General features: G+C 36.5%; 1 protein-coding gene across 6 annotated transcripts in view; it reads left to right on the top strand.

Moving 5' to 3' along the window:
- ARAP2 (ArfGAP with RhoGAP domain, ankyrin repeat and PH domain 2) overlaps nt 1–14,962 on the top strand; it is a 183,021-nt gene that overhangs the window by 15,327 nt on the left and 152,732 nt on the right. For 5 of the 6 annotated variants that reach the window (XM_036245273.1, XM_036245298.1, XM_036245306.1 and 2 more), the window contains exons 3-6: nt 9,471–9,529; nt 10,738–10,814; nt 11,535–11,626; nt 13,168–13,521. In XM_036245273.1, coding sequence (XP_036101166.1) covers nt 9,471–9,529; nt 10,738–10,814; nt 11,535–11,626; nt 13,168–13,521 — 582 coding nt within the window. The remainder of the gene's footprint in view (nt 1–9,470; nt 9,530–10,737; nt 10,815–11,534; nt 11,627–13,167; nt 13,522–14,962) is intronic. The other variant, XM_036245290.1, reaches the window with a different exon arrangement.

The raw sequence follows: 14,962 nt of genomic DNA, 5'->3' as shown, positions 1-14,962 counted from the left end.
CTCTTTGGTCATGCCGTTTCTCTTGAACACTTTTCCCAGGGTCTGTTTCCAACTTTAACTGGAGCTCTTTAGCTTTTGCCCATTTAATTGGGGGGAGCTCCCTTCTCTTTATTCTCTCGGGGTATTCCTACCCATACCTTTCCTCCACACCTGCCATCACATTCTTCCATGTGTGCTGTTCTCATATTCCCGTTGCTGACTCTGTCTCCCCACTACTTTATTTGTTCTTTGGCAGGGACCATGCTTCTGTTTGTATTTCTACTTCCTGGCACAGTGCTTGCTATAAATTAATAATTCAACAGACATCTAGTGAGTACCTACTTGATATTACTTACTGGTCACTGTGTTAGGTGTGAAGGAGGTAGTATTAGAAAACAAAATTCAGCCAAGTAAATTTGAAGATCTAATTGGCTTTGTTCACTGGTTAAAGAATCGGGCAGCATCCCATTGAGCAAATAGAAAGGAGCTCTGAGGAGTTGTACGCAATGGAAGACTTTCCTAGGCAGGGGGAGGCTGGGCTAGGAAGTTATTCCAGCGAAGAGTGGATTGTTTCAGGCAAGGTCTCTTTCCTTGGGGAGTGAAGTTGGTGCTATCCTGCAGATTGCCTGACTAGTGTTGACCAGATAATTCTATACTGACTAGGTCAATGCTACTTTTCCAGGGAGAGGCCCAAACTGCAGTCTGTCTGGGTATTGTGGGGCTTAGCATGGCTGACTCATTTTGAGTCCGTTTCTTTTATTTTCTTTCTTTTTTTTATGAGTGTAGAGGAAGTGTGGTGTAGGAGACAGATGTAAAATGATGGTAACAGTACAGTATAAAACCACATCCACTAGAGACAAGAACTCTAAAGAGTAGCCCTACCGGATTGGCTGGTCATTGGTAGCATGAGGCAACTGCAGAGTCTAAGAAGAGCCAACTTACAGCAGAGAGAGCTTTTATCTATTTCTCAAAGTTACACCTAAAATACTTGTGGTTTTTCTCTAGGGTTGAGGTAGAATTTTTTTGTCACTGAAAGCTAACACTTGTGTCTCTGCTGGGAGTCATGAGGCTGTTCAAGTTTGGCTGTTACTGATGTGCTAAAAGCTATTACAGATTTCTTGCACGGGCTGGAGGCTGGCATTCCTGCTGGGCCCCCTTCCCCATCTGCTCTGTCCTCGTACTCTTAGGTGTCTTTAGTTATTACAGTGTGGAATCCTGGTTGTATTTGCAAGAGAGGACACGGCAATGTACAAGGCTTAATTTCAGTACCTTCCATTAGAGCAGCCACACTGAGGGCAGAGGCCCTGATTTGTCTACCATGGCATCCCTCATGGCCAAAGCAGTGTCTAGTATTTATTATGACATCAATAGTAATAGTGCCATTTATTAAGCAGCTAGTTGCTAGTTTGGTTTATAATTTTCCATGGGTTATCTAATTCTCACGATGGCCCTGCAAAGTAGGTAATATTCATCCATTTTCTTACGAGGAAACTAAATCTTACTTAGGTTAATTTTCCTAGGATCCTAAGGATAGTGAACTGAATTTTTCATTGGAGTAAATCTGACTCCAGAACCGGCTTTCTGAACCATTCATTTAATAAATGTTCTACAAAATGTTGATTATATATACAGTCATACCTTGGAGATATTGCAGTTCAGTTCCAGACCACCCCAATAAAGTGAGTCAGATTCTTATTGGTTGAGGGTCTTGCCTTCAATTTGTAAAACATGCAACATCTGTAAAGCAGAAAAAGCTTAAAGCAATAAAATGAGATATGCCTGTATAAGAATGGGAATATTTCTCAGGAATGTAGAACTAGTTTTTGTACTAGGGTCCCCTTTTCTCCACTCCCTTGCCAGCACTTGTTGTTTGATGATTTGTTGATGGCAGCCATCCTGGCAGGTGTGATCTGATACCTCATAGTCGTGTTAATTTGCATCACTCTAGTGATTAGTGATGTTGAGCATTTTTTCATATGTCTCTGGGCCATTTGTATGTCCTCTTTGGAGCAGTGTCTATTCAAGTCCTCTGCCCAGTTTTTAATTAAATTGTCTGTCTTCATTTTGTAGAGTTGTATGAATGCTTTATATATTTTGGGAAATAACCCCTTATCCGATGTATCATTGGCAAATATGTTATATAATGAACAAAATAAGCTGACGAACAAAATAGATTCAGAGACATGGAAGCAGGGAACAGACTGATGAACTTCAGAGGGAAGGGGGGAGGAGGACAGGAAGAGATAAACCAGAGAATTTATATGTATATATGCATAACCAATGAACACAGACAACAGTGAGGTGAAGGCGGGGTGGGGGAGGAGTGGGGAGGAGAGTGTTACTGGGGGGGGGGGGGGGCATCTGTAATACTTTCAACAATAAAGACAAATTAAAAAACATGTTACATCTGTGCCAGAACAGAATCCTTTTGGGAGCCATAACAGTAACTTCAGATAAGAAACATTTGACTTAAGCTTTAAATAAGATGTGCTAGTTTTCATAAATTGAAAGGTGTGTTATTCCCATTATGACTATGAGTCCTTGAAAATGAGAATTAAAATAACGTTAAAATGAGCAGTAAATAACTCAGTAGCTGCACCATAGCCAGATTACCTGTTGTAACCTTTCCTTTCTTCTTTGATTATGGCTGTAAATGGTAGCTCTGCATTCGTGATAGTTAGATCATAGAAGGAGAAAGTAGGTTATTTTCAGACTTTACTGTCTGTTTTCACTTGTGGTCCTTACCAGAATTACAGAAAGTAATTGCAAGTTTCAAAGGTGCTATAATATGACGTTTAAAATAAAATTGTGGATTATGTAATCTGAGAGTCTCCTAATCAAATAGCATCTAAATGATGTTTAGTACATTCCTTGGTGTACCAAATAAAAATATTTCTTTGTGGCCAGTGCTTTAACATTAAACATTTCATGTAACTGTTGAAAGGAATGTGATGCTGGATGTGCTTTCCTGGGGTGAAGTCTCCCACCCCTTTATCTGATACAGTTGACTCTGCAGTCAAAGGAATTGTTTTTGCCCTTGCCTGGGTCATATTCCATGAATTCCTGCTCCTTTTCTCTGGGTTGGACTGGGTGGGGCTGTCTGAACAATGCATCTCAAGATCTCTTTTTTTGGAGGTGGGGAATCGAGCAAAAAAGAGACAGAAGTCATGGAACATGGACAACAATGTGGTAATTGGGGGCGGTGGAAGAGGGCATAGAGAGGATAAGTGGTGATGGAAAAAATAAAATACGTTAAATAAAAAAAAGATCCCTTTTAAAGTTCTACCTCTTGAGGGTGAGGTTAGAACTAGGCTGGAAGAACCAGTTTCTTACCACCTTCACCTGGAAGTCTCCCTAGTGCCCTGGAAGCCTCCAAGCGGAAAGCCAGTCCAACCAGCTGTCCTTCCTTGGGAGTCCTAGGTGTGTCCTGTGATCCTTACAGGAAGATCCTCCTTAGTGCTCAAGGCAGGAAGGAACAGGTATCAGTTACTGAAGAGGTGCCTTTCTCATCATCCCCAGTTTAATGCTTTTCACGTACCTTTCATGCAACTGTTTTATCCTTGGCACAAGGCAGAGAGCCCTCTAGGTGAATGTTTTGGGGGACAGGAAAGGAGGGAAACAGAGGGAAATGGGGAGGATGATGGTGTGCAAAGCAGCATTATGATTGTAGTATATCTATTATAACTTATTATAAGACTGAGCTCTGCCGGTGTGGCTCAGTGGTTGAGCGTCGACCCATGCACCAGGAGGTTGCCAGTTTGATTCCTGGTCAGAGTACATGCCCAGGTTGTGGGTCAAATCCCCAATGAGGGGCATGCAGGAGGCGGCCGATTGATGTTCTCTCTCATGTTTCTATCTATCTCTCACTCTCCCTTCCTCTCTCTCTCACATCAATAAAGGAAAAAAAAAAAAAAAAAGGCTATTTGAGGGCTTTTCACAAGTTTGAAATCTAGCCTTGGGTAGTGTTGCTCAGTGGTTAGAGGGTCAGTGTGTGCACCAAAGAGTCTTGAGTTTGATTCCGGTCAGGGACATGTAACTGGGTTGCAGGTTCAATCCCTGGCCCCGGTTGGGGCACATGCAGGAGGCAACCAGTCAGTGTGTCCCTCTCACATCTGTGTTTCTCTCCCTCCTCCTCTTTCCGTTTCCCTCTCGCTCCTTGAAAAAAATCAGTGGAAAAAATATCCGTAGGTGAGAACTGACAACAACAACAAAAAATTTGAAATCTAAACCTTAATTCTCCAGCCTTCTTTGAATTAAAAAAAAAAAAAAAAATCTTAGATATTTTTCCTAGATGTACATAGACATGGTACAGACATTAGAAATGGGTAACAATATTTTAGACTTTAATGTCAAAATATATATGAGCAACAACTGTACAGGAAAGTAATAACAGTTGTTGGCTGCATTGAATTAAAAAAAATACAGAAACTCATTACATCTTTTTCATGCTTAAGAAAAAATTCACATTTTATGTTTTACCAGAAAAATGCTTAGCAATCTAAAATTTGTATTTTTTTCTTTAAAATGCCTTCTTATAAATTCTATGAAAAAATAGGCTGCAAAATTTTTACTTGAACATCTAAATAAATCAAAATTTAGATAATTAATAGTTTGATTTATTGTTAGAGGATAAAAATAGCTATCTGCTTGTTTTACAAGAATATGTTTATACTTTCTTATTTTTCATAATTAAAAAGCTCCATTTTGTTTTAAAAAGTATATTTTTGTAAATTAATTTTACATTAAAATAAATAATACAAAGCATTTATTTGAGCAAAAGGAATTGCATCCCTGGAGACATTGATTTACGTAGTAACCTAAATTGTATGCCACCCAGAGAAAGGGGAGGCAGTCTTTTACATCCAAAGTTTTCACCCAGTTAGGTCCATTTTATGTATATGAGGTATCCAAATTTAGACACTTCCGATTGGTCCAAATCTTGAAATCATTTTGGTTGGCACTGTGCATTCTAATTGGTCACTATGGAGTAGTTCTGATTGGACAGGGCAGGTCTTTGTTCATTGGTCAAAAGATAAAACCAGGAATTCCCTTTTAATAGTTTGCTCATCCTTTTTTAAACTAGAAGGGCTTAGAAACCAAGAATTCAGTGTGAGGTTCTTCTTGTATTAGATTCTGTGACAATCCTTTCCACAAATGACCACTAGGCTCTGCTTATGCATAAAACTTGGGCCTTTTATTGATCATGAGGAATCTTTCTTAGCAGATATATTCCTTCTTGGGGTTCACATCAAATGAATCTTCTTGAGATCCACATTTTGAACTGCTACTTCTGTTAGTTGCTTAAAAAAAGATTTGTGATGATGTAGATTTTTGTGCTGTAATCTTCCTATAAATATAATTTATTCTTATCCCAAGGATATTTATTTTTTTTTGTGGGGGATGTTCATAGATTGTTTTAATTATGCATTGTGAATTTCACATTCTTGGTCTGTGCTGTAGTTAATACACTCATGCTTTTTGAATTCAGATTTGTGTGTTATAATTAGATATTATGTAAAACTTCGGGCTGTTTAAAACTACTGCCTAATTATTGTGTTTTTCTTTTTTTAAAATTCAGTCTATAATGACCTGTACTCAGTCTGTTGTTAGTTTATTGTGAATTGTAAGAATTGAAATTTTTTTTAGATTAACATTCTGTGAAATGATGGACCATTTGTGATTTATAATTGATAATTTTTTGGTGTGGCTACCTTGTTTAAGTAATAGGTAAGTTTCAGTCAAAAAGGGAGATTTTTAACATTAATTAACCTGTATGCTACTGCTTTTCTTAGCAACTTTTGTGGTTAAAAATATGTGAAAAAATAGCATCTGTAGGTATGCTGGAGATTTTCTTTGATTCAGTTATTATTTTGCAACTTGGTGTTTCATGTATTATATTTTGAGATGTGCCTGCACATTATTTTATGCAGTAACTCCTGTATAGTATTTTATTAAAAGAAAAAAAAAATTTTCCACTAGGTTGTTGACACTTTTTCACTATTACAAATGAAGAGTGTCCATACTTTCAAGGGCTTTAAAAGTTTAGCAGGAGGAACAACCATTATTTTCTCTGCTGGAAATAGTGATGATTGGTCATTCTGCTGTGTGTTTACATTGTGTAGGGCACACCTTATGCTCTTTAAATGCATTATCTTATAAATTCTCATGATATTCCTATGCAGCATGTCCTATTTTTATTCTCCTTCAATAAATGAGAAAACCAGGCTCAGAGCTGTTAGGTAACTTGACCAGGATGACAAAAGCATGATAATAAGGATGATAAGTATGGCTTTTCTGTATGGGTTTTGAAATTTCACAAATGAACCATGCTTTATATTTCAAAATTTTTTAAAAACCTGCAGTTTTCAGGATAACTGGTGGGAAGATAATAAGGCAGAAAGGAAGAAAGAACATGGGTAACTGGTGGGAAGATAATAAGGCAGAAAGGAAGAGAGAACATGGGTTTTGTACTCACGACAGAACTGACCTTGACTGCTGGCTTTGCTTCTTATTAGCTGTGGTACTGGTGCATTCATTATTGGTAGGATTAGGACACCAGGTCCTACCTCATCGGGCTCTTATGAGGATGAAATAGGAGGTGTAGATATATAAACCCTTAACATAGTGCTTTGGGCATAATAGGTATTAGAATATAAAATAGCTTCTGATCATTTATTCATAGATAAATGAGAATAGAAATTGTTAATCACAAGTTTTCAAAACAACTTGTTTCCTGTATTGACCTAATCTTTCATCTGCAGTAGATCAAATGAACTTGATTGATAGAGCCGGGAATCTCTTGCAGGTGGATATTGAATACCAAAATAAAAAATTATCACAAACTTTTTCCTTCATATTTTATGACTAATAGTACAACCAACAAAATATGCTTTTAAAAAGCACTAATAGATGTACTTAAAATAATATAAAAAATCTTTTTGAATATGTTATTGAATTTTAAAATTATTTACCCTTTATCCTTGGACCTTGCTAGACTTACTTTTTTGAGAAGCTTTTTAGTATATTCTTTAGGAATTTTTGCTTACTGCATACCTTTTAATTAAAAGATACCTTCCAACCCAGCCACTGTGGCTCAGTGGATGAGCATTGGCCCATGGACTGAGAGGTCCCAGTTCAGTTCTCCGTCAGGGCACGTCTGGGTTGCAGGCTCAGTCCCCAGTAGGGAGCGTGCAGGAGGCAGCTGATGGATATTTCTCTCTCACACTGATGTTTCTCTCTCCCTTCCTCTCTCTCTAAAAAAAAATCTTTAAAAACAATCTTCAAAAAAGATACTTTCTAATCTGCATGCCTTTTATTTCTTTCTCTTGTTTTATTGTACGGTTTTGGACCTCTGAAATAATGTGAATATAGGTAGAGAGAGCATACCTTCTTGCCTTACTCCCAATCTTATGTGAGGACATCAGACTTTAACCATTAATTATGATGTAGGTTTTCTATTAATGCCCTTTATTAGGTTGCAGAAATTTTCTTCTATTTCTAATTTGCTGAGAGTCTTTTCCATGAATGGATGTTGAAATTTGTCTTTTTTTTCCCCCTGGATATATTATCATGAGCATATGATTTGTTTCCCTTATTTATTTATTTTTATTTGGTGACTTATATTGATTTTTTCATGTTAAACCAATTTTGCTTTCCTGGGGTAACTCACGTGGTCATATTATCCTTTTTATTTTTTATTAATCTTCACCCAAGGATATGTTTATTGACTTTAGAGAGAGAAGGAAAGAGAGGGAGAGAGAGAAAGAGAAAGAAATATCGATTGGTTGCCTCCTGTATGTGCCCCTATTGGGCATCAAACTGCAACATGGGAATATGCCCTGATCAGGAATTGAACCCTCAACCTTTCTGCTGTATGGGATGACACTCTAACTAACTAAGGCCCTTGGTTGGGGCTATCCTTTTTATAAATTGTTGGATCTGATTTGCTGACATTTTCTTAATGGTTTTTGCATCCATGTTCAAGAGGACTATTTATCTGTAGTTTTGTTTTTGACTCATTTTAGTATCAGTAATACTGGGCTTAAGAATGAGTTGGGAAGTACTCCTTCCTCCCATTTTTGAAAAGTTTGTGTAGAATTGGTGTCATTTTTTCTTAAATGGTTAGTGAATTCACCAATGAAGTATCCGGGCATAGAGTTCTTTGTGAATAGGTGATTAATTACTAAATTTGGTTCTGCTAATAGATATAGGGATTATATCTATTAGCTATAATAGATTTTTTTTTTATCCTCACCCGAGGACATTTTTCCATATTTTGTTCAGATAGAGTGGGAGGGAGGGAGGAAGGGAGGGAAGGAGGGGGAGAGAAAGAGAGAGAGAGAGAGAGAGAGAGAGAGAGAGAGAGAGAGAGAGAGAAACATCGACGTGAAAGGGACACATCGAGTGGTTGCCACCCACGCGACCCAACCAGGGCTGGGGACAAACTGCAACCGAGGTACGTGCCCTTAGCGGGAACCGAACCGGGTCTCTCTGGACCACAGGCCGACGCTCTAACCTCTGAGCCAAACTGGCCAGGGATATAATAGATTTTTTATTTATTCTTGTGTCATATTTGGTAATTGGTATCTCTTAAGGAATTTTTTTCATTTTATCTCAGTTGTTGAATTTATTGGCATAAAATTTTTCTTAGTAATCTGTGGTTATCCCTTTCATGTTCATAGGATTTGTAGTGATGTCCTCTTTCATTCCAGATGTTAGTAATTTATGTCTCTGTCTCTCTTTTATTTCCCTTTCCTGAAGTTGATCAATTTTACTGATCTTTGCAAAGAACTAGCTTTTGGTTGTAGTGACTTTTAAATTTTGTTCATATTCTATTTTGTTGATTTCTGTTTTTTTTAATTTACTTGCTTGTAGTTACTTGGACAGATAAGTGTCTAAGGACAGTGTCCAGATCCTTACACTTAGATGGAAAAGTAGGTAGAACTCTTTCATCCAGTGGTAGGTACTCGGTACCCTCTGCTCACAGCGTTTTCCTCTGTCACTGCTGTTAGATTGTGTTCTCATTAATTACTTGTCATGTCTCTGCCTCAAGACTCCCAGATCTTTGAGGAAAAGTCTTGTGTATTTTGATATTGTGCTCATAAAGACAGGCCAGCTTTTTATTCCATATTATAAAGCTGTTAACAAAAGCACTACATACATACTGAAATCTAGGTCGAAAATTTGTTTCTCAGATGTGTATGTATAGGGTTTTTAAAATTGCTTTATGTTCATACTAGCATTGGGCAAATATGTTCTCTTGAGAATTATAAGTATGAGAAGCGAACACTTATGAGATGCTTGGAAATCTCTTCCCTTATGCTATTCAGAAAACACATTTGTGGAATTTAGCCATTCTGTTTATTTAAAATCAAACTTATTTTTGAATATTGGTTTTTCTACCTAAAAGAATGTATGTCTCTATAATTAATTCTTTACTCAAGATAGTAACTTATCTATTTTTACGTATCTGTTTTCCCCTTTGCTTGAAGCCATTTTCGAGAGAGAAAAAACGTTGCTACCTCAACTGGAAAATCTGTGACACAGAAAAGTAAGTCTTAGCACTTCGAGTCTCTGTAAATTATTAGCACTCATTTGATGGTCTTGTGTGTTTAAATCGTAACGGAGAAGGCAGCCCACCTGGGGAATGGGGACTAATGGGAATACTGTCTGCTAGGGTTCACAGTACTTCAGACACTTCTAAAGGTGAATGAATAAAAGACAGTAATGTATACACACGCACACTCCTAGAAATTTGCACATGGTAACGTAAAAGGATTTTTCTGTACAGGCTTCATTTATCATTAGCCACAGTTGAAGGCATTTAACTGAATTAAGTGGTTTCTGACAGTCTGAGCTCCAGAACATAGATTTATGGAAAGTAATTTTGCCATGGTAACAGGAAAGGGCTGATATTGCTCTGGTAAATTGATCATTGACAGAGGCTTTTCTTCCTTTTTGAAAATTCTGCTTCTATAGATTCAGGAACATTCTTCTCAACAATAAGACGACAAACACTTGGCTACTGAACCTTTAAAAATTGTTTTGCCATATCAGAAAATGCAAGTGTTGAGAATTCTTTCTTGTAGATTGGTATAATTCAGAGATGGTGGACAGTCTTTTGAAAAAAATTTATTTACAAATATGTTAGTAGCTATGGAAACAGAGGGATTTTTTAAGTGTATTCTGACATTTTGAGTGATATAACATCTAGTGGTTATGTTAGTGAATGTTTAGTAATTACTTATTGAAAATTATGATAGAATTAAGATTAATTTTCTGTTAACACTATTCTTTTATTTAGGAATTAACATTAAAAATGGCACCATGACTGTGGGTGGGGGTAAGGGGGTGGGTGAAGGTGGGAGATAGTATAGGGGGGATAAATGATGATGGAAAAAATAAAAAATAAAATAAAGAAAAAAAGTGACATTGTAACCATTTTCATTGTATACAGTGGGAAATATGCTTGGTTATATTAATGTAGATCTTAGAGGCTAGCAAGGACATATATAGCTGAAGAAATACTAAAAAATATGTCATGTTGCAAAGTGAGGAGTGTAGACTGTGAGTGCTGCATCAGGAAGGCCATGGGGTAAGTTTAGTTAGGGTTAAGAATTATGAGCATAATTTTGGATCCTCAGAAAATAAAGCTATATTTGTAATATTACTTTAAAATAAACACATGTCTTTTTAAAAATAGTATTTCACATTATTCATATCTTTTCATTCTCACTTATCCTGTAATCCCCCCGACAGATTCAAATGAGGAGAATTCATCTTCCATCCTGCCTTATGGAGAGACCCTTCTCTTCCAGAGACCAGAAACTACCAGGGTTCGTTTAACTTTTTTCCATATTGTTTGCTCTTCTGCCTATATTTTATGCCTCATTTTCCTGTAAGTTTTTTGAAGAATGTGTTATATTAAAAAATGAAATTTTCAACCAGTAAAATTCTCTTCAGTAAAATAATGATAAATTTTTATCTTCAAATATATATCACAAAAACACATTTTCAGATTGATTTTAGAAATAAGGGTCAGTGGGTTTTTATAGTTTTCTGCAAGAGAAGTTACTTAAAAAAAAAAAAAGACAGAAAAAGAACATAAGAAGGAAAAGCAAACAACCTTCCCCCAGATTTAGCTTTGCGTTATACCCAAATTCAGACTTCTGACTAGTTACATATGTTAATTATTCAGTGTATCACTTAGTCTTTTCTCTTCAGTACTTATGCTCTTTTGCTATTTTATTTCTTGGTGATGATAAAAGAGAAGTTGGAAGACAAAAAATATTGGGAAGGTAAAAGTAAATAAATTTTTTCTTGGTTAGCATATTCTGTTTTTCTCAGTTGAAATGATGAGTTATTGATGATTGAAGTTAAATATTGAGAAAGGCATCCAAAGGCTACAGTTTAATGTAGTCTCCCTAATTAAGTTGTTTTTACTGAAAACTGATCTAAGCAATTAGACATTTGGTTAATAAAACTAAACCCAGATATTGTGGATCTCTGTAGAATATTGAAACCCTAAAAAAAGTGTATATATATTTTTTTAATAGAAGAAGTCTGTAAGGAATGAATTTTGGACCCATCACGAAACACTCAAAGGAGAAGCAACTACTGAAAGAAACTCTCTTTTTGTCAAATCAAGGTATGAAGTCATGACTGATGATGATTAATTCTTTTGAATAAAATGTTATACAGTGTTTACTTCTTGCTCATGTGTTTCTAAGAAGATAGTTTACATTGGTAAGTTCAAAGCTTTTCTTTTTAAAGGTGTCGATAACAGAACTCATTTTAACAATTAAATTTAGAGTCTATAAATCAAGTATGTTCTGTAGCAGATTATTTTGGTCTTTCTCTAATTGAAACTACCCTTTCCTCTCCAAAGTGGCAAATGTGTGGTGACTGTGATAGAAATTTAAGGATTAGAAGTTATAATATGAAGGAGAAAGGGGAGGAAGCCACAGTGCAAAAAGATGTCACTGTGAGTGCAGCGTTTTTACAAATGTAACTTTGTACCCTTTTTGTTGGATACATTCTGCACTGACAAGTGGCTTGACAATTATCCACTTCTTTGGATCGCACATGAAATTAAACAATTTCCAGGGCTCCAGCTAAATTTTATTTTTCTCTCAGCTTTATTAGGACTTGGTATACTGGTTCATTACTTAACATTTGTTTTCTCTTCTATTTTATCCATTTCCTCCCCAAGGCTAACACTGTTGTGGGTTTCCTGAAGTTGAAATTAAAGTTAAGGAAAATATTAAAATATTAGGAAGATACTAAAATACTTATTGTATATCTTCAGCAGGCATTTGCTATGAACCTGTTATAGTGCAAAATATGGAAGGGGCCAGGCTAAATCATTCTTTAAGGAAGTACGGGTTTTAGAACACTGTTATCTAGGATATAATTGGACCCCTAAGCATGTTTTGTTGATTAGAAATAAACCTTCTTTGTAATGAGTTTTATTATACATAAATTACTCAGTGATTCTGTTTTGTCATTCCTTAAATTTATAGCAGTATACTTAGCTATTATGAATGTGTTCCAGTAAATATTATATGCTACACAGCTCTTACTTCTTAGTGTAACCTGACCCTTTCCCATGTTCTCGCTAGCAATGTGGTGTGGTTCTTCCTCATTAGTGTTGCAAAGTAACACTAAAGCTTTCATCAGTCAGACATACTCCCTGTTCTGTTACATTGTGATGGAAAGTAGAGTCCTGGAAGTTTATTAATGAAGAATCAAAAAAAAAGTCAGCAAGTTTAGAAGAAAGATCTCCAAAAAGATAAGTTAGTCATTCATGTTCTTGCCCAGGGACTAGAGATTGGGCTAACCACTTAATGGTCCTGGTGAAGATGTTTAAACTGTGATGCAAAGAATACAGTCCATCTGTGTCCTTACAACTTGTGCCCAACTCCCCAAATAAACAGATAGGATTAAACGATACGTAAGAAAAAAGTATACTACTTCTAGTAGTGTTCAGATATGTCTTAGGATAACGAGAGATTTGTATTTAATTTTTTTTTTGGAAAGGTTTTAAAAATTATCAGATGGATTAATTGAATTCTAAGATTTTCCTGGTCTTAAATTTCTGCGATGGGTTGTTTATAAATTTAAAAAATAACGTGTGGCTTAAATGACATGTAGCACTTTGCGATGTGTACACTATTGTTTTCTGTTTAGCATATGTGACACCAGGAAGGAGAATGTAAGCGAAGACAAAGTGGAAGATATTTGGATACCTCGAGAGGACAAAAACAGTTTTCCGACAGAGTGTGCTTCAGATTCAGAATATTCAACGGTAGAAGAATGCTTTCAGAGTTTAAGAAGAAAAAATTCAAAGGCATCTAAATCTAGGACTCAAAAGGCATTCACCATGGACCCTGTTAGTAGGCACAGTTATCCATTAAGCTCAACAAGTGGAAATGCTGATTCATCAGTCCTGTCCTCAGATGCAATATCTCCTTATGCTTGTTTTTATGGATCCTCTTCGAAGAATGTTAAGGCGGGATGGCTAGACAAACTCTCCCCTCAAGGGTATGTATTATTCATTTCTTTTCATAAGTAGCATATTTTCAAAAATTCAAGTTTGTCCATTTCTAAACCTGCTGGGTTGCTGCTACTCCCTGCTCCCTTCCCTCCGTGCACACAGATACAGTTTTTCAGGGCTTTCAACATGTTTTTGCAAATGCTGTTGCTTAGATGTAGAGGAACATGTGGAATGTGCTACATGGAACACTGGATTAAGGTGCTGAATAGCAGATTAAAACTGGAAATTAGGATCACCTCTAGAGCCTTAGGTGAGTTTCTAACTTTGCACCAAAATTTGCCATCCTGTGTCCCAATTTGTAGCAAAGAAAAACAACACAGATTGAGTTAGTATTCCTCAGCCCACACTGTTTGGCTTTTGCTCATCTCATAACAGTGTTCTGTTTGAGAATACAAGGCTTATTGTAGTTAAGGGAAAGCATGTCATTGTTAGATTTCAGGCTTCACTGTTATTGATATATTGTTTTGATTTTTGTATATTGCACAGAAGGTCATAGTCCCTTGAATATTATACTTTTAAAACAGACTTATCATTTCTGTTTACAAAGAAACTTCTGTCCCTTAAGCATTTTATAGCACTGAGAAATCTTTGGGGAGGGATTATGTTTAATTAGAATTGTTTCATGGCCTCTTGGTTTTTGGATATCTTTCCACAATATTTATTTGAAATGTTCCTCATGAATTATTATGTTATTTTGAGGTTGACTCTCTCCTGTTTCAGTAATTAAGGTGGTGGATCCCTACAATGTGCTGGTTTTGTCTCCTTTTGCCCCCCAAATGTACATAGTTTCTAGAAGGCCTTGGTTTGACCTAAAAATACATTTTATCTGCAAATAATTACCAGAAGAAGTATCTGGGAGCAGGAATTGCATATCTTAAGAAAACCAAAAATCACCAACAATTTAATGGCTTTTACTCATGTGGTTCATATTTCATACGATTATATTCTTTTAACAAATCAGATGTTGAGTAAACCGAAGCCCAGTTCTTCTTAGTTATCAGTTACTTTATCTCACCTTTGTTGGTTACATTAGGATGATAAAGTAGTCAGCTCTGTCTGCTTTTCATCAGTCATCAGTGTTATTGGTAAATAGCAAATGTATGAGTCAGCACTCAAATATACACATTGGTGGGATGAGACAGTGAGCTAGAATATTCCCAAACCTTTCGTTTCTGTAAAATCAAGTGTTTAGGGAGATCTGAGTGCTCTCTCAAAATGTCACTGTGAGATTTCGCAGGCTGGGTACAGAGCCCGCAGCAGCTGTGGCTTCCCGGTACTCTCTGGTGGCACCTTGCTCTTTACAGGGTTGGTATGTTTATGCTCCAGGCACACTGAGAAAGCTTCACCATTACTGGCCACCTCTGGGACTGTTGGGACATTTGCTCCTTTCTCTTGGTCAGAACTCTGACTCTTCCGTCTTTCTATTCT

The sequence above is a fragment of the Molossus molossus genome, unplaced genomic scaffold (assembly GCF_014108415.1).
Source record: "Molossus molossus isolate mMolMol1 unplaced genomic scaffold, mMolMol1.p scaffold_m16_p_1, whole genome shotgun sequence".
Lineage (NCBI taxonomy): Eukaryota > Metazoa > Chordata > Mammalia > Chiroptera > Molossidae > Molossus > Molossus molossus.
The sequence above is the reverse complement of the archived record's forward strand: the minus strand, read 5'-3'. Positions and strand labels throughout refer to the sequence as shown.